The sequence below is a fragment of the Salvelinus fontinalis genome, chromosome 42 (genome assembly GCF_029448725.1).
Source record: "Salvelinus fontinalis isolate EN_2023a chromosome 42, ASM2944872v1, whole genome shotgun sequence".
NCBI classification, from domain to species: domain Eukaryota; kingdom Metazoa; phylum Chordata; class Actinopteri; order Salmoniformes; family Salmonidae; genus Salvelinus; species Salvelinus fontinalis.
Genome location: NC_074706.1, coordinates 21,071,573 through 21,095,602, shown reverse-complemented (window position 1 = coordinate 21,095,602; position 24,030 = coordinate 21,071,573). Strand labels below are relative to the sequence as shown.

The 24,030-nt window shown below is 44.9% G+C and overlaps 1 protein-coding gene across 1 annotated transcript in view; it reads right to left on the bottom strand.

The window, feature by feature from the left end:
- Positions 1–1,055: 1,055 nt before the first annotated feature.
- Positions 1,056–24,030, bottom strand: part of LOC129841123 (deoxycytidylate deaminase-like) — a 75,861-nt gene continuing 52,886 nt past the window's right edge. Inside the window, exons 5-6 of the mRNA XM_055909233.1 lie at positions 11,021–11,117; positions 1,056–1,236 (exon numbers count right to left, since the gene is read on the bottom strand). Of these exons, the coding sequence (XP_055765208.1) occupies positions 1,155–1,236; positions 11,021–11,117 (179 nt within the window). The 3' untranslated portion in view covers positions 1,056–1,154. The remainder of the gene's footprint in view (positions 1,237–11,020; positions 11,118–24,030) is intronic.

Sequence of the window (24,030 nt, the reverse complement as noted above, 5' to 3'; positions counted from 1 at the left end):
GAGCATGAAGGGCGTCGCCTGAAAGGGTGGAGAGGAAAAGAGGTTGGGGGAGAAGAGAACGGAGAAGGAAAAAAAAGTGTTTGAGTGTGGTGTCCCAGAGGCCTCTCCGAACCCTCTCCTGAGACTCACCATATCAACACCCTCTAGATCAGACACAGGCTAATCAATTACCTTTTCATTCTACCTTCCTCTCCATCACAGACACTCGTTTCAAGGCCGGGGAAAGATGGAAATGTCAGGTTCTTTTATTACCACTTCACACGCTCTCGGACTGCCTTTTTGTCAGGAGTGAGTGGGGATGATTTCCTATTCTGTATACATGTCTACATGGAGGTTGTTTGAGTAGCACACCTAAAAGGCATCTGTTATGGAGTTATCCTTCTTCAAATATCTATTCCATTTCTCTCCCTTTTTTCTGTCCGGGTCCAACCACCAGCTCGATTTGCAAACCTGTTTCTTGGCAACGCAAGCAGAACATGGGGTCCAGGGAAATTGAACAGCATAGTTTAGTGTGGGGTATAGAATTGACCTGCATATTCACAGTATTACACACGCACGCACCACTTCATGTCCAGCAGATCTATGCTTGGATATTACCCAAAATACTGTGTGTCTTTGGAGGAATTAGAGCTTTTGTCAATGTACAGTACTTCTACCACCTGATCACACCTCTATTCAAAGTAATAACCAGAAAGAATGAGAGACAACGCTATAGCAGTTTCTATATTTTTTTCATAAACACTGTACACTTGAATGATTTTAAAAAACATTGCTCATAGTTTATTTGGTTGACATTGCATGTGTAGCACACAATGTGTTTAGTGTTTCAGTACTCCCACCATTTGTGACATTGTCTAACCTTTAGAATGACTAAAACAGTAACGATTGGAAAGAGTATCCTGACTGAAAAAAAAGAATCGAAAGAGACCACAGTAAAAGTAACCCCATGTAAATTCACAAGTCAATAAAAAAAAAAACATTTCACACTGTAAAAGACAAACAAAATCTTTACAATGACATTTTTCTATATGATTTAACTTTTACAGTAGATATCCTACTAGTTCCTCTAGTCGTGGTAGGTTGTTAGGGGAGGAGTAGACATCAAAGCACCCACTCTTTCTTTCCCTCTTCTTTCTTTCTCAAGGTGAGTGTGTTCAGCCTGTTCCGTTGAACATCCCAGAGTGGTTAATAGAATTAAAATCGATGACAATCTTGTCTCGCTTGGGCTTGAACTGCCTGTGAACAAACAGACACACACAGAGGGAGAGAGCGATGAAAAAAGGAGAAAAAGCAAGTCACTCTTTGTGAAGCTAGCTTTTTCAGCACAGGGACTGTTTTGAGTCAGAGACAGGAGAGGGAGAGCAGCAGAGACTGTTTTGAGTCAGAGACAGGAGAGGGGGAGAGGCAGCAGAGACAAAGATGAAGGGATGGGAGACAGGTAAAAAAAAAAAAAAAAAATTGAGAGAAAGAAGAAACTCAGCTTCCAGATTTTATTTATCTCCTGCGCCCAGGAAGGAGCTCTGGGGGATCCAATTACCCACAAGCCGCCTGGGGAGAGGGGGTGTAGGGTGGAGTGGCCGCCCCTTTGATGAGGTAATGACAGGGACCAGGGACGCATTCTGCCCCCTTATCGCCGCAACCCCCTGCCGAGGTCCCCAATACCAGCAGAGAGTAGACTCCTCCTGTCCTCATCTGTCTCTTTACTTATCTCTCGCTGTCCCGCTTTCTCAGTCCCCATGCCTGGACTCCCCGTACAGACCTGAAGCTGTATAGTTAGATCATGTCTATTAGCAGGACCCCTGGATCTGTCCCGGGGCCCTGGAAAGAGAGGCCTGTAGCACTCCACCCTGTGTGGCTCAAGCGCATCACAGGCTACATTTCAAAATGGCACCCTATATAGTGCATTACTTTTGACCAGTGCCTAGGGTACCACTTTGGACGTAAAAGCTTTGGTAGCACAACAGCTACCACTACCGCAGTGAAATGGCAGGCCACTAGCCTTTCTGGAGGCTTTTTATAAAGTCGTTTCTTAACACCTTGTCGTGGCGTACGTGCCCAAGCAGAAGAGGAGAGGCACTGTAGCGTGTCACAGTTCACCACTGCACAACACACTAAAAGCCTTGCTGCCTTGTAAAACGCCACCACTAATAGCGTTCCAGGACACCTTTCTTTCTGAAGACAGACCCACCGTCCTGCACATACACGCCCTTAGCCTGTTCACGGGCGCGCACACACACTGAATGAATGCTGCTTGCCACCTGCTTTTAAATCCCAAGGCCAAAGATGTTCTCACCACTCAATCAAATCAAAATGTTATTTGTCACGTGCCAAATACAACAGGTGTAGACGTGAAATGCATACTTACAAGCCCTTAACTTCTTATGGCTGGGGGCAGTATTGAGTAGCTTGGATGAATAAGGTGCCCAGAGTGAACTGCCTGCTACTCAGGCCCAGAAGTTAAGATATGCATATTATTAGTAGATTTGGATAGAAAACACTCTGAATGATGTCTGAGTATAACAGAACTCATATGGCAGGCAAAAACCTGAGAAAAAATCCAACCAGAAAGTGGGAAATCTGAGGTTTGCCTATCCAATATACAGTGTCTATGGGGTCATATACACTTCCTAAGGCTTCCACTAGACGTCAACAGTCTTTAGAACCCCGTTTGATGCTTCGACTGTGAAGGATGAGGGAATGAGAGCTGATTGAGTCAGGGGTCTGAGCTCACTCAGGCGTGCCCCTGTGAGTTAGCTGCGTTCCTTTTCTTTTCTAAAGACAAAAAAATTCTCTGGTTAAAACATTATTGAGGATTTATGTTAACATCCTAAAGATTGATTCTATACATCGTTTGACATGTTTCTACAAACTGTAATGGAATTTTTCGACTTTGTTTGGCCTGCGCGTCATGATTTTGGATTTTTGAACTAAATGTGAACAAAAAGGAGGTATTTGGATATAAATTATGGACTTTATCGAACAAAATAAACATTTATTGTGGAACTGGGATTCCTGTGAGTGCATTCTGATGAAGGTCATCAAAGGTAAGTGAATATTTATAATGCTATTTCTGACTTCTGTTGACTCCACAACATGGCAGGGACCTGTATGGCTTGTTTTTGTGTCTGAGCGCCGTACTCAGATTAATGCATGGTGTGCTTTTTCCGTAAAGTTTTAAAAAAAAATCTGACAGCGGTTGCATTAAAAAAAAATATGCATTTTGTTGGTTAAGTAAGAAAATACTTGCGGGGAAAAAAGTTACAAAATAATGAGGCTATATACAGGGGGTACCGGTACCGTGTCAATGTGTTGGGGTACAGATAATTAAGGTAATATGTAAAGTACCAGTCAAAGGTTCAGACACACCTACTCATTCAAGGGTTTTTCTTTATTTTTACTGTTTTCTACATTGTAGTGAAGCCATCAAAACTATGAAACACATATGGAATCATATGGCCCATCAGGAAGTCCAGGATCCAGTTGCAGAGGGAGGTGTTTAGTGATGAGCTTTGAAGGCACTATGGTGTTGAACGCTGAACTGTAGTCAACGAACAGCATTCTCACGTAGGTGTTCCTTTTGTCCAGGTGGCAAAGGGCAGTTTATAGTGCAATGGAGATTGCATCATCTGTGGATCTGTTGGGGCGGTATGCAAATTGTAGTGGGTCTAGGGTTTCTGGGATGATGGTGTTAATGTGAGCAATGACTAACCTTTCAAAGCACTTCATGGCTACATACGTGAGTGCTACAGGGCGGTAGTCATTTAGGCAGGCTACCTTGGCATTCTTGGGCACAGGGACTTTGGTGGTCTGCTTGAAACATGTAGGTATTACAGACTCGGTCAGGGAGAGGTTTGAAATGTCAGTGAAGACACTTGCCAGTTGGTCAGCGCATGCTCTGAGTACGAGTACTGGTAATCTGTCTGGCCCTGCGGCCTTGTGAATGTTGACCTGTTTAAAGGTCTTACATCGGCTACGGAGAGCGTGATCACACAGTCGTCCGGAACAGCTGGTGCAGTGTTGCTTGCCTTGAAGCAAGCATAGAAGGCATTTAGCTCGTCTGGTAGGATTGCGTTACTGGGCAGCTCGCGATTGGGTTTCCCTTTGTAATCCGTAATCGTTTGCAAGCTCCACCACATCTGACGAGCATCAGAGCCGGTGTCGTAGGATTCAATCTTAGTCCTGTAATGATGCTTTGCCTGTTTGATGGTTTGTCGGAGTGCATAGTGGGAAAGTCTTGCAGCTTAGCATCCACATCATCAGACCACTTCCGTAATAAGCGAGTCACTGGTACTTTCCGCTTTAGTTCTTTCTTGTAAGCAAAAACCAGTAGGATAGAATTATGGTCAGACTTTCCAAATGGAGGGAGAGCTTTGTATGCGTCTGTGTTTTTTTTTGCCCTCTGGTTGCACATCCTGGTAGAAATTAGGTCAAACGTATTTAAGATTTCCTGCATTAAAGCTCCTAGAAGCCAGGGACACTGTTTCTGGGTGAGCATTCTCGTTTGCTTATGGCCTTATACATCCCGTTGAGAGCGGTCTTAGTCCCTGCATCAGTTTGTGATAACACTATTTACCAAGAGTTGTCTACAGCTTATCATGAGGTACTCTACCTCAGGCGAACAAAACCTTGAGACTTCTTTAATATTAGAGATTGAGCACCAGCTGTTGACAAATAAACCACCACCCGTCTTACCGGAGGTTGCTGTTCTGTCTTGCCACGGAAAACCCAGCCAACTGTATATTATCCATGTCCTTGTTCAGCCATGACTCAGTGAAACATAAGATATTATATTTAATGTCCCATTGGTAGGATAGTTTCGAACAGAGCTCATCCAGTTTATTTTCCAGAGATTGCGCGTTAGCCAGTAGGAGAGATGGTAAAGGCAGATTATCCACTCGCCGCTGAATTTTCAAAGCCTCCATTTCAGTCCACATAACATTTGACAAACTACAGTAAATTTTACAAAACACAAATTGTATTTTTCTGTAATTCCTATTTTTGGAAAGGGGAGGATGCTCAACCAACGTGAGTCGAGGTTCTACCAAAGAAAAAAAAAGTACTCATAATTGAAAAGGAGTAACACTTGCTCACCATTAGAATTTTGTTTTAAGCAGGGTTAAAAGATTAACGCTTCAGCCTTCAACGAGGGCAATTCAACTGGTTATACTGCGTCAACACTGATTCATTCATTTGTGTATTTTCCTCAAGGTCAAAAAAGTTCCTTGAAACTTCTATTGAGTATGCGATCCAGTTAGTCAAATGTAATACACGCTTTCGATCCAAAATGCCAACGGATAAAGACGGAAAATAAAGAGAGGGATGGCGGAAAGGAGAGGAATAAAATAGTAATTGCAAACGTGTAGGAGGAAGTACATGATCAGCTAGCTCAGGGATTTGGCCTTGTTTCCCAAACTCGGTCCTGGGGACCCCCCTGAGTGCACATTTTGTTTTTTGCCCTAACACTACACAGCTGATTTAAAATGATCAGAGCTTGATGGGGGCACCAGGACCGAGTTTTGGAAACCCTGAGCTAGAGGACAACCTGAATAGGTGTGTGTGCACGCATGTAGAGGACATACTCAATAAAACCAGCTAGTGGAGGTAACCTCTACCCCATATGAACACATCTTCAAAGATTTCTATATACACTGCTCAAAAAAATAAAGGGAACACTAAAATAACACATCCTAGATCTGAATGAATGAAATATTCTTATTAAATACTTTTTTCTTTACATAGTTGAATGTGCTGACAACAAAATCACACAAATTATCAATGGAAATCAAATTTATCAACCCATGGAGGTCTGGATTTGGAGTCACACTCAAAATTAAAGTGGAAAACCACACTACAGGCTGATCCAACTTTGATGTAATGTCCTTAGAACAAGTCAAAATTAGGCTCAGTAGTGTGTGTGGCCTCCAAGTGCCTCTATGACCTCCCTACAACGCCTGGGCATGCTCCTGATGAGGTGGCGGATGGTCTCCTGAGGGATCTCCTCCCAGACCTGGACTAAAGCATCTGCCAAGTCCTGGACAGTCTGTGGTGCAACGTGGCGTTGGTGGATGGAGCGAGACATGATGTCCCAGATGTGCTCAATTGGATTCAGGTCTGGGGAACGGGCGGGCCAGTCCATAGCATCAATGCCTTCCTCTTGCAGGAACTGCTGACACACTCCAGCCACATGAGGTCTAGCATTGTCTTGCATTAGGAGGAATCCAGGGCCAACCGCACCAGCATATGGTCTCACAAGGGGTCTGAGGATCTCATCTCGGTACCTAATGGCAGTCAGGCTACCTCTGGCGAGCACATGGAGGGCTGTGCGGCCCCCCAAAGAAAAGCCACCCTACACCATGACTGACCCACCGCCAAACCGGTCATGCTGGAGGATGTTGCAGACAGCAGAACGTTCTCCACGGCGTCTCCAGACTCTGTCACATGTGCGTGTGAACCTGCTTTCATCTGTGAAGAGCACAGGGTGCCAGTGGCGAATTTGCCAATCTTGGTGTTCTCTGGCAAATGCCAATCGTCTTGCACGGTGTTGGGCTGTAAGCACAACCCCCACCTGTGGATGACGGGCCCTCATACCACCCTCATGGAGTCTGTTTCTGACCGTTTGAGCAGACACATGCACATTTGTGGCCTGCTGGAGGTCATTTTGCAGGGCTCTGGCAGTGCTCCTCCTTGCACAAAGGCGGAGGTAGTGGTCCTGCTGCTGGGTTGTTGCCCTCCTACGGCCTCCTCCACGTCTCCTGATGTACTGGCCTGTCTCCTGGTAGCGCCTCCATGCTCTGGACACTACGCTGACAGACACAGCAAACCTTCTTGCCACAGCTCGCATTGATGTGCCATCCTGGATGAGCTGCACTATCTGAGCCACTTGTGTGGGTTGTAGACTCCGTCTCATGCAACCACTAGAGTGAAAGCATCGCCAGCATTCAAAAGTGACCAAAACATCAGCCAGGAAGCATAGGAACTGAGAAGTGGTCTGTGGTCACCACCTGCAGAACCACTCCTTTATTGGGGGTGTCTTGCTAATTGCCTATAATTTCCACCTGTTGTCTATTCCATTTGCACAACAGCATGTGAAATGTATTGTCAATCAGTGTTGCTTCCTAAGTGGACAGTTTGATTTCACAGAAGTGTGATTGACTTGGAGTTACATTGTGTTGTTTAAGTGTTCCCTTTATTTTTTTGAGCAGTGTATATATATATTTTTTTAATCATTGGAAGTGTATGGGTACATCCCAAATGGCACCGTATTCCCTGTAGAGTGCACTACGTTTGACCAGAGCCCTATGGGTAGTGCCATAAAGTAGGGCACTATATAAGGAACAGGGTGCCATTTGGAACGCAAACCAATATTTCGTATTTTCTGGCTTCCTGTCTCCAACAGTAAAAGTCTTATTTGATCTGACGAGGATGAAGTATTAAGACTGTATTTAAATACCTAAGCTGTAACCCTGTGTGTGTAATGTGGCTCAGAGGGAGATTTCCAAGCATGTGTAGTAGCGAAAGACATTTCAATGGGAATCAATTAAAGAACGTTCTGCTTGTTCATGTACCTGCAAATAAGGACATGTTGGTGAAAGATATGCTTTATTTTTCCCAGTGTTTATCTATAGAGTATGAAAGTGTTGTTCGGGGTCTATACAGTTTGTTAAAGTCCTGCAACGGGTCGGATACCCACGATTCCCTGCGGTTGAGCCGCAAAAATAAAAATAAATCTGCTAGCGGGTGGAATGAAAACATTCAACACACGGATCAGAACAATTATATTGCGGGTCGGAAATGTTTTCAATCAAGATAAAAAAATAAAAATAAAAAAACCCAGGAACTTGTGTTGAACTGTGTTGCAAAATCAATTAGGCTATGTGAGCGGTGAGGCAGACATTGCCTGGGCCTAGGCTACCAGCCACATAGCGAGAGATTAGAGCAGGAAACTGTCCAATAGTAGAATGTGTGGTGCTGAAACATTCCTAAATTTGACGACGTGCAGAGCTTATATTTCCTTCTGCCACGTGACAATATGTTGCAAAGTTTATTTTCCCTGACTACTAGCTCACGTGAAAATGGGTAACGTAACAGGAGAAATAAAACCAAAAAGGGTACGATGGTGAAATACAAATCAAATGTATTTATAAAGCCCTTCGTACATCAGCTGATATCTCAAAGTGCTGTACAGAAACCCAGCCTAAAACCCCAAACAGCAAGCAATGCAGGTGTAGAAGCACGTTTGTGGAAACTGGTCCTGCTCGATTGAAATCGCCTGTTTGGAAGGATTTTGGAGTAATTGTGGACAAGGACGACAACAACCCAGTAGATGGAAAAGTGCAAGCAGGTATTTGTTCATGATAATTCAGTAGATTATTTTAATTCAGGCTTTCGTTCATTTCGACCATACACAGCCATATCAATTTTAAACCTGTGCAGCTGGTAAAAGTTAGAGTAGCCAATAGCCTACTAAATAAATGAATGCTATTTGATTCTGGGAATTGTTTAAATTTCAATTAAACTGTTTAATTATCTAAATAATATTGAATGTAAAGGTATAGGCTTACATTTGGTAGTAAGAAAGCCTATAGAAGGCTCTTTTTCAAATGTGAGATGTCAATGTGCAATTCTTAAGAGGCGCTGAACTTCATAATTTGGTCTAGTTTTTTGGCTTGGTCATTATTAAGAAATGCTGCAGCCATGACTGAAGCCAAACGAGAGTTGTCTTGTGGGGACCGTCAATAAATTAGTTCATTAAGCCCCATCTATGGATTTCACATGACTGGGAATACAGATACCTTAGAAAAAAGGTAGAGGCGTGGATCAGAAAACCAGTCAGTATCTGGTGTAACCCACATTTGCCTCATGCAGCGTGACATATCTCCTTCATACAGAGTTGATCAGGCTGTTGATTGTGGCCTGTTGAATGTTGTCCCACTCCTCTTCATGGCTGTGCGAAGTTCCTGGATATTGGCGGGAACTGCAACACATCGATCCAGAGCATCTCAAACATGCTCAATGGGTGATGTGTGAGTATGCAGGCCATTGAAGAACTGGGACATTTTCAGCTTCCAGGAATTGTGTACAGATCCTTGCAACATGGGGCATTGTATTATCATGCTGAAACATGAGGTGATGGTGATGGATGAATGGCATGACAACGGGCCTCAGGATCTCGTCACGGTATCTCTGTGCATTCAAATTGGCATTGATAAAACGCAATTGTGTTTGTTTTCTGTAGTTTATGCCTATCCATACCATAACCCCACCGCCACCATGGGGCACTAGGTTCACAACGTTGACATCAGCAAACTGCTCGCCCCCACACAACGCCATATACACTGTCTGCCATCTGCCTGGTACAGTTGAAACCGGGATTCATCCGTGAAGAGCACACTTCTCCAGTGTCCATCGAAGTTGAGCACTGTGGTCAGGTCAAGACCCTGGTGAGGATGATGAGCACGCAGATTAGCTTCCTGATAAGGGAATTTATATGTTTAAGGTAATAACTAAAGAATTCCACCCTGAAACGTATTAGAATTATAAGACTATATTCCAATATTACATGTGTGGGACAAGTTAAGAGGGCGAAATGTATGGTTGAGAAAACAGAGGCTGGTAGACTACACATGACAACTCTAAAAAGGCTGACAACAGGAGGGCCCTTCCAATCTAGGGAGGAGAGGAGAGTACGGCGAGAAACTGCCAAGGCTGGTAGAAAAGTGATAAAGCTGTGTGTGTGCGGGCGCGTGTAGCGGGGGTTATAAAGAGTGTTCAAATTTTGGTTGACTTTAGAATGTTCTCGTGAATAAAGAACCAACCTTATGCAGAAATCTGGGACTTTGCCTAATTCTTATTAACCATAGCTTTACAACCTAGGGGGAATTGGTCAAAGCTGTAGTGATTGTTATCGTCATTGGGATTGAAAATTCTCGTGACAGTTTCTGACAGTTTGAGCAGAAATTCTTCAGTTGTTCAAACCCACAGTCTGGGTGGTTGGTCGGATGTGGAGGTCCTGGGCTGGCGTGGTTACAAGTGGTCTGCGGTTGTGAGGCTGGTTGGACTTACTGCCAAATTCTCTAAAAAGACACGGCTTATAGTAGAGATTTTATTCTCTGGCAACAGCTCTGGAGGACTTTCTTGCAGTCAGCACGCCAATTGAACACTCCCTCAACTTGAGATATCTGTGGCATTGTGTTCTGTGCCAAAACTGCCCATTTTAGAGTGTCCTTTTATTGTCCCCAGCATAAGGTGCACCTGTGTAATGATCACGCTGGTTAATAAGCGTCTTGATATGCCACACCTGTCAGGTGGATGGATAATCTTGGTAAAAGAGAAATGCTCACTAACAGGGATGTAAACACATCTGTGCATAACATTTGAGAGAAATAAGCTTTTGTGAGTGTGGACCATTTCTGGGATATTTTATTTCAGCTCATGAAACATGAGACCAACACAACATGTTGCGTTTATATTTTTGTTCAGTGTAGATTATGTAGAGACATGACATTATCAAAATATCTATCTGCTCTTTTCATCACACCTCTTTCCACCCACTCACATCTCACCACCCCTCTCCCCCCCCCCACCTCTATGACCTCCCCCCCCCCACTCAATCCTGTGTTGTTTGTGAGAGCAGATTGGCAGCAGGTAGTTAGCTGTAGGCTGTATGGGGTCTGGTGCAGTCTGGCACTGATGACCCCCCCCCCCCCCCAGTAGTCCCAGGACAGGTCGTTAGTGGGTAGGGTTTACACCCCTGAAACAACCTCCATATCCAGGCACTAACCCCCCCCCCCCCCCCCCCCCCAACCCTCTGACACGCATGTATACAGGTTCAAAAAGACACACATGTAACTCCGAGGGGAGCGCCATCTAAGCTCCAACTCTGTTTGTTTGGACCCTCTTCTCACAGAACTGTCAGCCCTCTCTGGCTGGCAGATGTCAATTAAGTCATCCACACTCCTCGTCCCTCCATCCCCTCAATCCAGGAGCAATACACACACACACGGCGGCTCAGGAGACTCACTTGTATTGGATCCCTGCCAAGTTAAGCAGCCGTCTGGAGGCAGTCATTTCAGGGATGTCGTGGTACTTGTCTGACAAATAAATCACGTCCTTTATACCTGTAGGTAAGAGACAGCGAGGGGAAAGAGGGAGGGAGAGAGTCAATTATCTATCGGACAGGCTCGGGATGATGGTGAGTGGTGACTAAGGGAGGGAGGGAGGCCTCAGTAAGCCCTGCAGAGTAGAGAGGGAGGAGGGGTGCAATTTTGAGTGTGTGTACTGTATGGGGGCGGTCGATAAACCCTCAACAGCAGGCCGAGTCCAATACCGAGAACTAAAGACGACGCAGGAAATCTACCAACCCCAGCTGTCATCTTTAAAAGCACCCCCTTCCTGCTTAATGGAGGTGTGTGTGTGTGTGTGTGTGTGTGTGTGTGTGTGTGTGTGTGTGTGTGAGAGACTAAGCGGTATACAACAGGGCCTGGCTCGATTAGTATATCTACCGTACCATCATGCTTGGGAGGTCCTCGGCTCCCTACACAAACACAATATACACACACACAATATCACTCTGGCAAAAAGGTCACATACAGCGGGTGCCCGCCTTATCTGCCATCACCCCACTGAAAGCCCCCTAAACTGCAGAGATAGGATTGGTTGTCCCCCATGGCTCTGTGCTGGGCCCGCCTGATATCTTCCCCGCATCATCAGAGCTTTCGGAGCCGCTGGCTCAATCCGGCTCAGAGTTACCCAGCATGGCTTCCCAGTCTCACCTACCCTGTATTATCGGACAGTTTCATCTGCGGGAAACTGTGAAAGAACCGGTATTTATCCTGTGATCTGCTGAGGGGAGACCACGCAGAGTGAATTCTATTCACCACAGTAGATAAAGAGCGACTGACTATAGGGCTGGCTGGTGGTGTTACTGTTAGCAGCACTATCTATACAGGGAGTGAAAGACAGGCTAGCCTCTAGCATAGTGGTTTACCCCTTCCAGTAGACAAACAGTGGCGATAATATCCACTCAACTGGTATGGATTGGACTGTTATGCTCATCATATTCTCTTCACTTTGTATCACACCAGTTGTTGTACAGTTACTAGTCCGATCGCTGATGTTAACAGAAGAGAAATGGCAGCATGTGGAGCTACTGAAATCTAACTAATCACAGCAAAGCAGAGGTTCTTAATTCTGGTCCAGGTAATCCAGGGTGCATATGTGTTTGCCCTAACACTACACACCTGATTCCACTCATCGTCAAACCTTTTCCTAGTGGAATCAAGTGTGTCGTGCAGATTTAAGAAACACTGGTCTGAGCAACTACAAGAGCGAAGCTTACTTCACAACAACCACACAGACCACTATTCAAAAGAAACATTAGCAGCGAATAAATATGGACGGAAAACAACAAAGCCTATCTGAATGTGTGCAGCGATGCTGCCTGGCCTAACAATGGATCAGATAAATAGATGAAAACGCACAAAGCGTCGCTTCTCCCAAGTGGAAGTAACAAAGACCTTTATGGTCGGATTGTTTGCAGCCGTAGAAGGCCGCAGAGACAGTACGTGGGCGAGTTCCTTTATTCATAAACCACCCGCTGAGAATATTATCTCTGATATCTGGATTTGCATATAAGGTTATTATCATTATTCCTAGGTGTATTAGCTTTGAAAACCACAGAGATGCAATGAGTGTGAATATACATCCTAAAAAAACACCTATGACATTCTTGGGAAGAACTTGTACACGGCAAAGAAAACAATGTAAGAAAAAAAAACTTTCCTGCAAAAATAAATAACCGCAACAAATAAATAAAACATTTAATCAAACTTGCTTACTTATTGAAGTAATGTCCGGGTGTGAGTTTGCATATGGTAGTAGTCTGAACGGGGATAATGCCAGTGTTCCAAATGTATAGCCAATAAACAAACCATGAATAAAAATGCACACACAATGGACTGTCAATATTGCCTAGTGAGGGCTCTGCAGGATTTGGCATTCGCGCTTGGCTGACTCCGCTGGGGTGTGATGGAAGGGGAATAATGATTGGTGGTGGAGATGGTGAGGGTGGGGGCCACAGTAGGTGTTGCTCATGCTGTCAAGACCACCATGACTCTTAAGTAGCACAGAGGGGTGGGGGGGGGGGGGGGATCAGGGAGATGGCTTGAAATTACACTGGTTTATTTTGGCAGAGAAATGTGTGTGTGATGACCTTACTATGTAATTGGGCAACTGGGAATTTCGTTTTGATGTGTGTAAGGAAGGCGCGGGCTGTGTGTGTGTTCTTTGGGCCGAGATATGGTCGTTTGGGGGTGCAGTGGTTATGAAGTGGGTCTTCACTGCCTCACAGCTCTAATAAGAAGGCAAAGCCTCTAGAGGATCCAAGATCAACCCAACCCACAGCCCGGAGTGAACAGGCCGCAGCATGGAAAAGTGGTGTGTGTTTCTGTTTGAAAGCGCTTCTCCCAAGAGAGAGAAGACTCAACATCCGCACTGCTTGAGACACAGTTTCAGATAACCTTCTGCACCAAACGGGGAGCTTTACAAGTCGCCAAGGACAAGAGCTTTAGTCTAGCGTACGGTAGCCGATACACATAATTTAAAAAGAAAATGGTATGAAATTAAACTAGTCCTTCTAAAACACATCCTTCAGAGCCAAGATGGGGGGGGGGGGGGGGTGCAATGGAGGTTTGCCTTACGACCATAGAGAAGAGGTTGTGAGTTGTGAGTGTCGGAATCTGGTCAAGCAGCAGTGGCCAGCCCAGTCTCAGCCACCTTCTGCCTATGCTTCTACTATCGGTCTCCCTGTTCCCGTGTACTGTCCAAATACGGACAAAAAGAAATACAACAGGGATTAGATGTTCCTAGATGGGGTTCTGAGTCTGACGACTTGAGACGCCAGTCGTAGTCATGTTAGAAAAGGGAGGTGCAGAATTGAACAAATGTACTATTGAAAATCATCTCTTTCCACTGATCTATAGTGAAGCAACAGAGGAAAACAGAGCCATATTTTAAATATAAAACGTAAAAGGACAATATATTTAAATAAAGCACATTTGTTTTCTCTCTCTGGTAGATATATTTTTGTGAAGTATACTGAAGGTGAAATGCACATCCCAACCTTTAGAAAACCAATGTTACTGTAGAAGGCCTGCACGGCACAATGTATAATTTATCATGTCTGTAAAAACATAAATAGCCTTTTATCCATCTCTACCCGTTGCCAAGACAACAGACTAGCAATAAAGAAAATACATTTTATAGATTGAAGACTGAGAAACAATACATTTTGAACTGATAACAGACCGCAAAGCGCTACAGAGGGTTGTGCGGACTGCCCAGTACATCACTGAGGCCGAGCTCCCTGCCATCCATGATCTCTAGATCAGGCGGTGTCAAAGGAAGGCCAAAAATTGCCAAAGACTAAAGCCATAAACTGTTCACTCTGCTACCATCCGGCAAATGTCACCGGATCATCGAATCTCGGACCAACAGGCTCTGAGACAGCATTCTTATGGCTTGGGGGTAGAAGCTAAAGAGTTAATTGAATGGTTACTCTGAGTATTTGCATCGACCCCATCTTGCACTGACTCTATGCAGACTCACAAAGACGAATATATTGCAGCTCAAAAATGTATGTATGTAAACTCTATGTATGTAAATAAATGTCCATTTCAGGACTCTGTCGTTCAAAAGATAATTCGGAAAAATCTAAATAACTTCACAAATCTTCATTGTAAAGGGTTTAAAAACTGTTTCCAATGCTTGTTCAATATTCCAAGGTGGCTTAGCAGTTCAGACGTCTTTTTCCGTATTGTCGTGTCGTGTCCTGTATATATATATATTTACACCTTTTCTTCACATATCTTTTATTTATTTTATTATTCAAGAACTCAACTACAAAAGCTTTCCTGCAAAAGCTTTCCTGCAACCCGCTTCACCAATTACAATAAGTATTATTTACCTCAATCTGAAAATCCATCGTGGAAGCTAGCCAGGGGCTAATTCAGAAGCTAGCCTGAAAGCTAACCAGAAGCTACTCCGATAGCTAGCCAGAAGCTAATCTGTAGCTGCCCCGAAATTAGCCGGTTTGCTGGCTAGCGTTGGTGTTTCAGCTGCCCACGTTTTGCGGTCATCAGCTATTCCTTTAGCTCGATAATCTACCGGCACTTTTGTGCAACTCGACTCGGACCGGAGCATTCCGGAACTTTTTTTCTCTCAGTTTCCCCGGATTCTAACCGCAGGCTCTGGACACTTGCACCCTGATTTCGCAGCTAGCTAGCTGCATACCGTGTGACTATTGGCTTACGTCGACCCCGGAGCAAACTCAAATCATGCTGGAGCTAGCCAGCTGAGGAGTTCCATCACCATCCGGACCCGTTTCTTTTGTTGCTGCTGCAGATACGGAACCCCACCGGGCCTTCACGACTGACTGCCGCGACTGACTGCCGACGTTATCTGCCCGAGGGATTTATCCAACCGGCACCTCCGTCCCGACGCTACCTGAACGCTCATCTGAGGCCCGCTAATCGTTAGCTGTCTTATCGGCTGCTATCTGAACAAAACCCCACTACACGGAACCTACCGACGGAAACGCACGAGGTATCTACAAACAGACCTCCATCCTATGCTGCTACCGATAGCCATATACCCGGCCAGCTGTCTGGATCGCCACGACCCCAACCAACCTCTACTCACTGGACCCTTATTGATCACTCGATTAAGCATGCCTCTCCTTAATGTAAATATGCCTTGTCCATTGCTGTTCTGGTTAGTGTTTATTGGCTTATTTCACTGTAGAGATTCTAGCCCTGCTCTCTATACCATATCCAACCTCTCAGTTCCACCACCCACATATGCGATGACATCACCTGGTTTCAATGATGTTTCTAGAGACAAGATCTCTCTCATCATCACTCAATACCTAGGTTTACCTCCACTGTATTCACATCCTACCATACCTTTGTCTGTACATTATTCCTTTAAACTATTTTATCGCCCCCAGAAACTTCCTTTTACTCTCTGCTCTAGTAGCTCTAGGCGACCAATTCTCATAGCTTTTAGCCGTACCCTTATCCTACTTCTCCTCTGTTCCTCTGGTGATGTAGAGGTGAATCCAGGCCCTGCAGTACCTGGCTCCACTCCTATTCCCCAGGCGCTCTCTTTTGATGACTTCTGTAACCGTAATAGCCTTGGCTTCATGCATGTTAACATTAGAAGCCTCCTCCCTAAGTTTGTTTTGTTCACTGCTTTAGCACACTCTACCAACCCGGATGTTTTAGCCGTGTCTGAATCCTGGCTTAGAAAGACCACCAAAAATTCAGACATTTTTATCCCCAATTACAAGATTTTCAGACAAGATAGAACGGCCAAAGGGGGCGGTGTTGCAATCTACTGCAAAGACTGCCTGCAGAGTTCTGTTATACTATCCAGGTCTGTTCCCAAACAATTTGAACTTCTACTTTTAAAAATCCACCTCTCTAAAAACAAGTCTCTCACCGTTGCCGCCTGCTATAGACCACCCTCTGCCCCCAGCTGTGCTCTGGACACTATATGTGAACTGATTGCCCCCCATCTATCTTCAGAGCTCGTGCTGCTAGGCGACCTAAATTTGAACATGCTCAACACCCCAGCCACCCTACAATCTAAGCTTGATGCCCTCAATCTCACACAAATTATCAATGAACCTACCAGGTACCACCCCAATTCCGTAAACACGGGTACCCTCATAGATATCATCCTAACAAACTTGCCCTCCAAATACACCTCTGCTGTTTTCAACCAAGATCTCAGCGATCACTGCCTCATTGCCTGCATCCGTAATGGGTCAGCGGTCAAACGACCTCCACTCATCACTGTCAAACGCTCCCTGAAACACTTCAGCGAGCAGGCCTTCCTAATCGACCTGGCCGGGGTATCCTGGAAGGATATTGATCTCATCCCGTCAGTAGAGGATGCCTGGTCATTTTTTTAAAATGACTTCCTCACCATCTTGAATAAGCATGCCCCATTCAAGAAATTTAGAACCAGGAACAGATATAGCCCTTGGTTCTCTCCTGACCTGACTGCCCTTAACCAACAGAAAAACATCCTATGGCGTTCTGCATTAGCATCGAACAGCCCCCGTGATATGCAACTTTTCAGGGAAGCCAGAAACCAATATACACAGGCAGTTAGAACAGCCAAGGCTAGCTTTTTCAAGCAGAAATTTGCTTCCTGCAACACAAATTCAAAAAAGTTCTGGGACACCGTAAAGTCCATGGAGAATAAGAACACCTCCTCCCAGCTTCCAACCGCTCTGAAGATAGGAAACACTGTCACCACCGACAAATCCACTATAATTGAGAATTTCAATAAGCATTTTTCTACGGCTGGCCGTGCTTTCCACCTGGCTACCCCTACCCCGGACAACAGCACTGCCCTCCCCTCTGCTACTCGCCCAAGCCTTCCCCATTTCTCTTTCTCCCAAATACAGTCAGCTGATGTTCTTAATGAGCTGCAAAATCTGGACCCTTACAAATCAGCCGGGCTAGATAATCTGGACCCTTTCTTTCTAAAACTATCTGCTGAAATTGTTGCCACCCCTATTACTAGCCTCTTCAACCTCTCTTTCGTGTCGTCTGAGATCCCCAAAGATTGGAAAGCAGCTGCGGTTATCCCCCTCTTCAAAGGGGGGGACACCCTTGACCCTAACTGCTACAGACCTATATCTATCCTACCCTGCCTTTCTAAGGTCTTCGAAAGCCAAGTCAACAAACAGATTACCGACCATTTCGAATCACACCACACCTTCTCCGCTATGCAATCTGGTTTCAGAGCTGGTCATGGGTGCACCTCAGCCACGCTCAAGGTCATAAACGATATCGTAACCGCCATCGATAGGAAACAATACTGTGCAGCCGTATTCATTGACCTGGCCAAGGCTTTTGACTCTGTCAATCACCACATCCTCATTGGCAGACTCGACAGCCTTGGTTTCTCTAATGATTGCCTCGCCTGGTTCACCAACTACTTCTCTGATAGAGTTCAGTGTGTCAAATCGGAGGGTCTGTTGTCCGGGCCTCTGGCAGTCTCTATGGGGGTGCCACAGGGTTCAATTCTTGGACCGACTCTCTTCTCTGTTTACATCAATGATGTCGCTCTTGCTGCTGGTGATTCTCTGATCCACCTCTACGCAGACGACACTATTCTGTATACTTCTGGCCCTTCTTTTGACACTGTGTTAACAACCCTCCAGGCGAGCTTCAATGCCATACAACTCTCCTTCCGTGGCCTCCAACTGCTCTTAAATACAAGTAAAACCAAATGCATGCTCTTCAACCGATCGCTGCCTGCTCCTGCCCGCCTGTCCAACATCACTACTTTGGACGGCTCTGACTTAGAATATGTGGACAACTACAAATACCTAGGTGTCTGGTTAGACTGTAAACTCTCCTTCCAGACCCACATCAAACATCTCCAATCCAAAGTCAAATCTAGAATTGGCTTCCTATTCCGCAACAAAGCATCCTTTACTCATGCTGCCAAACATACCCTTGTAAAACTGACCATCCTACCAATCCTCGACTTCGGTGATGTCATTTACAAAATAGCCTCCAAAACCCTACTCAATAAATTGGATGCAGTCTATCACAGTGCCATCCGTTTTGTCACCAAAGCCCCATATACTACCCACCACTGCGACCTGTACACTCTCGTCGGCTGGCCCCCGCTTCATACTCGTCGCCAAACCCACTGGTTCCAGGTCATCTACAAGACCCTGCTAGGTAAAGTCCCCCCTTATCTCAGCTCGCTGGTCACCATAGCAGCACCTACCTGTAGCACGCGCTCCAGCAGGTATATCTCTCTAGTCACCCCCAAAACCAATTCTTCCTTTGGACGCCTCTCCTTCCAGTTCTCTGCTGCCAATGACTGGAAGGAACTACAAAAATCTCTGAAACTGGAAACACCTATCTCCCTCACTAGCTTTAAGCACCAGCTGTCAGAGCAGCTCATAGATTACTGCACCTGTACATAACCCATCTACAATTTAGCCCAAACAACTACCTCTTTACCTACTGTATTTATTTATTAATTTATTTTGCTCCTTTGCACCCCATTATTTCTGTCTCTACTTTTCACTTTCTTCCACTGCAAACCAACCATTCCAGTGTTTTTTTTTTTTTTTTTTTTTTTTTAACTTGCTGTGTTGTACTCACTTCGCCTCCATGGCCTTTTTATATTTTTATTTATTTATACATATATCTGTTTGCCTTCACCTCCCTTATCTCACCTCACTTGCTCACATTGTATATAGACTTTTTTTTTTTTCCACTGTATTATTGACTATATGTTTGTTTTACTCCATGTGTAACTATGTGTTGTTGTATGTGTCGAACTGCTTTGCTTTATCTTGGCCAGGTCGCAATTGAAAATGAGAACGTGTTCTCAATTTGCCTACCTGGTTAAATAAAGGTTAAATAAATAAATAAATAAATTAACCATAAACATTTAATGAATATGCACCTGTGGAACGGTCGTTAAGACACTAACAGCTTACAGACGGTAGGCAATTAAGTTCAGTGATGAAAAGTTAGGACACTAAAGAGGCATTTCTACTGACTCTGAAAAACACCAAAAGAAAGTTGCCCAGGGTCCCTGCTCTGCGTGAACGTGCCTTAGGCATGCTGCAAAGAGGCATGAGGACTGCCTCATTGCAATGTCCGTACTGTGAGCCGCCTAAGACAGAGCTACAGGGATACAGGACGGACAGCTGATCGTCCTTGCAGTGGCAAACCACATGTAACAACACTTGCACAGGATCGGTACATCCGAACATCACACTTGCTGGACAGGTACAGGATGGCAACAACAACTGCCCGAGTTATACCAGGAACGCACAATCCCTCCAGCAGTGCTCAGACTGTGCGCAATAGGCTGAGAGAGGCTGGACTGAGGGCTTGTAGGCCTGTTGTAAGGCAAGTCATCACCAGACATCACCGGCAACAACGTCGCCTGGACCCACCATCGCTGGACCAGACAGGACTGGAAAAAAGTGCTCTTCACTGATGAGTCACGGTTTTGTCTCACCAGGGGTGATGGTCGAATTTGTGTTTATCGTCGAAGGAATGAGCATTACACCGAGGCCTGTACTCTGGAGCGGGATCGATTTGGAGGTGGAGCATCCGTCATGGTCTGGGGCAGTGTGTCACAGCATCATTGGACTGAGCTTGTTGTCATTGCAGGCGATCTCAACACTGTGCATTACAGAGAAGACATCCTCCTCCCTCATGTGAAACACTTCCTGCAGGCTCATCCTGACATGACCCTCCAGCATGACGATGCCACCAACCATACTGCTCGTTCTGTGCGTGATTTGCTGCAAGACAGGAATGTCAGTGTTCTGCCATGGCCAGTGAAGAGCCCGGATCTCAATCCCATCGAGCACGTCTGGGACCTGTTGGACCAGAGGGTGAGGGCTAGGGCCATTACCCCCCCAGAAATTTCCAGGAACTTGCAGGTGCCTTGGTGGAAGAGTTGCTCAGACACATTATTCAATTTCGGTTAACCAGATTCAACAACAGACATTTGACTATGTTCATACAAATATTTACACATGTTAAGTTTGCTAAAAATAAACGCAGTTGACGTTTCATTTTTTGCTGAGTTTATCTATGCATGTACACACACACACACACACACATATTAAAATAACAAAATTGATCAGAAATACAGCGCAGACATTGTTAATGACTATTGTAGCTGGAAACGGCAGATTAATGGAATATCTACAAAGGCCCATTATCAGCAACCATCACTCCTGTGTTCCAATGGCACATTGTGTTAGCTAATTTATTTATTTATTTATTTATTTTACCATTATTTTACCAGGTAAATTGACTGAGAACACATTCTCATTTGCAGCAACGACCTGGGGAATAGTTACAGGGGAGAGGAGGGGGATGAATGAGCCAATTGTAAACTGGGGATTATTAGGTGACCATGATGGTTTGAGGGCCAGATTGGGAATTTAGCCAGGACACCGGGGTTAACACCCCTACTCTTACGATAAGTGCCATGGGATCTTTAATGACCTCAGAGAGTCAGGACACCCGTTTAACGTCCCATCCGAAAGACGGCACCCTACACAGGGCAGTGTCTTTCGGATGGGACGTTAAACGGCACCCTACACACTGCATTGGGATATTTTTTTTTTAGACCAGAGGAAAGAGTGCCTCCTACTGGCCCTCCAACACCACTTCCAGCAGCATCTGGTCTCCCATCCAGGGACTGACCAGGACCAACCCTGCTTAGCTTCAGAAGCAAGCCAGCAGTGGTATGCAGGGTGGTATGCAAGTGTATAATTTTAAAAGGCTAATTAATCATTAGAAAACCCTTTTGCAATCATGTTAGCACAGCTGAAAACTGTTGTCCTGATTAAAGAAGCAATAAAACTGGCCTTCTTTAGACTAGTTGAGTATCTGGAGCATCAGCATTTATGGGTTCGATTACAGGCTCAAAATGGTCAGAAACAAAGAACTTTCTTCTGAAACTCATCAGTCTATTCTTGTTCTGAGAAATGAAAGCTATTCCATGCGAGAAATTGCCAAGAAACTGAAGATCTCGTACAACGCTGTGTACTACTCCCTTCACAGAACAGTGCAAACTGGCTCTAACCAGACTAGAAAGAGGAGTGGGAGGCCACGGTGCACAACTGAGCAAGAGGACAAGTACATTAGTGTCTAGTTTGAGAAACAGACGCCTCTCAAGTCCTCAACTCGCAGCTTCATTAAATAGTACCTGCAAAACACAAGTCTAAACGTCAGCAGTGAAGAGGCAACTCCGGGATGCTGGCCTTCTAGGCAGAGTTGCAAAGAAAAAGCCATATCTCAGACTTGCCAATAAAAAGAAAAGAACACAGTCACTGGACAGAGGAACTCTGCCTAGTAGGCCAGCAACATTAACAATGTCTACACTGTATTCCTGATTAATTTGATGTTATTTTAATGGACAAGGACATTTATAAGTTACCCCGTACATGCATACACACACAGTACCAGTCAAAGGTTTGGACACCTATTCATTCTAGGGTTTTTCTTTATTGTTACTATTTCCTACAATGTAGAATAGTGAAGACATCAAAACTATGAAATAACACATATGGAATCATGTAGTAACCAAAAAAAAAAGTGTTAAACAAATCTAAATATATTTTATAATAGAGATTCTTCAAAGTAGCCACCCTTTGCCTTGATGACAGCTTTAAACACTCTTATTTTACCTCTGCATTGTTGGGAAGGGCTTGTAAACAAGCATTTCATTGTGAAGTCTAGACCCGTCGTATTCGGCGCGTGTGACAAATCAAATGTTATTTGATATTGTTGTTATGTAACTAACCAGTCACTCCGGAATACTAGTGACCAGTCATGAATGGGATGGAAAACTCTAGTTGGAACCAGAGAGACAGTTTGAGTTGTAAAAAAAGCAACATTCTGGAACGTTCCACAACAGTGACTTAAGTGGATGGGAGAGCAGCTTAAGTAATTCAGAAAAGAGGGAGGAGGATAGGGTAGCTAGCCATTTGGGACCAGACTAAAACTTTGGAACATTTCAAAATTAGCCCACTCTCTGCGACGGTGGAAGTTGGTGACAGACACAGAGTTTGTGTGTGCGGGTGAATGCCTCAGAGCGTGTGCCTGTGACAGACATGTTCGGCCCCTTGCAAGCGTCAGCCCAAAGTGACAAGATGGTAGAGAAGGATGGCAGGCAGGCGCTGGGGAGTCAGTCCAAGCCCAATAGACTGAGGAGGCTCCCACGAATCCATGTTTTACACATCCTTTTGGCCAGCTACAGAAAGAAAAGAGGGAGTGAAGGAGAGAGAGGAATATCAGGCAAGGAAAGTAAAAGAAAAAACAGAGAAAGGGGGGCCTAATACGTGGCAGTCGAGAGACCAAATGAGAAAGAGGAGAGAAAGAGAGATAAGGCAAGGGAAATCTGAGGTGAGGAAGAAAGCAGCCTTTCGTTATGGCTAAGTGGAAGGATGGGCATCACCTTAAGAGTTCCAACCCAACTTTACTATATAGTGACTTCTACCGTGATCATCATTACTTTTTTGTACAGAAAGCTCTTATTACTGTCACATATTATATTATCACATATTATTGTCACCGTCGAAGCACTTCTGGATATCAGATCGACAGCTACTAACCTAGATTTTGACTTCAACTCCGACCTCAGCTGTTCCACTGTTCATACCGAACCCTATTCCTTTGTTCCACGGGCTACCAAAACGCTGCAGGCATAGACGTGGGAGACGAGGTGGAGTCCTGGTGAAATTGAGGCGAAGTGAACACCGAACGGCGCTCCCTTCCGTTCGATTGGCAAATCACGTGAGAATAACATGAGCTTCGTTCGAGAGTCTCCTATCAGAGAGACTTGAAAAGCTGCAAAATTATATGTCTTACTGAAACGTGGCTGGATGATGACGCTATGCACGTGATACACTGTGGATTCGCCATGCAGCGGCAGGATCGGACGGCAGTGGCGGCAAGTCGAAAGGAGGTGGAGTGTTTTTTCAAAAGTAACTGGTTCTGCTGCTTCAAGTGTGAAGGAAATCGCTTTTGATCACCTGGTATATAATAGGTCATGGTAAGCTGTAGGCCCTTTTACCTACCAAGAGAGTTCTAATTTGTAATTATCACAGTCTACATCCCTTTACAATCCAACACCACTCTGGCTCTCAAACTGTATGGGGCCATAAACGAACACGAAACTGCTCCCCCAGAGGAAGCATTTATGGTGGGCAGAGACTTTAACGTTGGGAGACTTGAAACTGTTCTACCAAAACGTCTCTTGCGCCACTAGGGGCGCTAAAACTACCCACAGAATCGTACACAAGGACCTCCCTCGTCCACCTTTCGGAAAATCTGACCATGACTCCGTTCTCCTGCTTCCCGTTTACAAAGAGGAAGTACAGTGAGGCACTCAATACGGAAGTGGTTGGATAAAGCAGACGCGAGGCTACAAGACTGTTTGCTAGTACAGACTAGGATA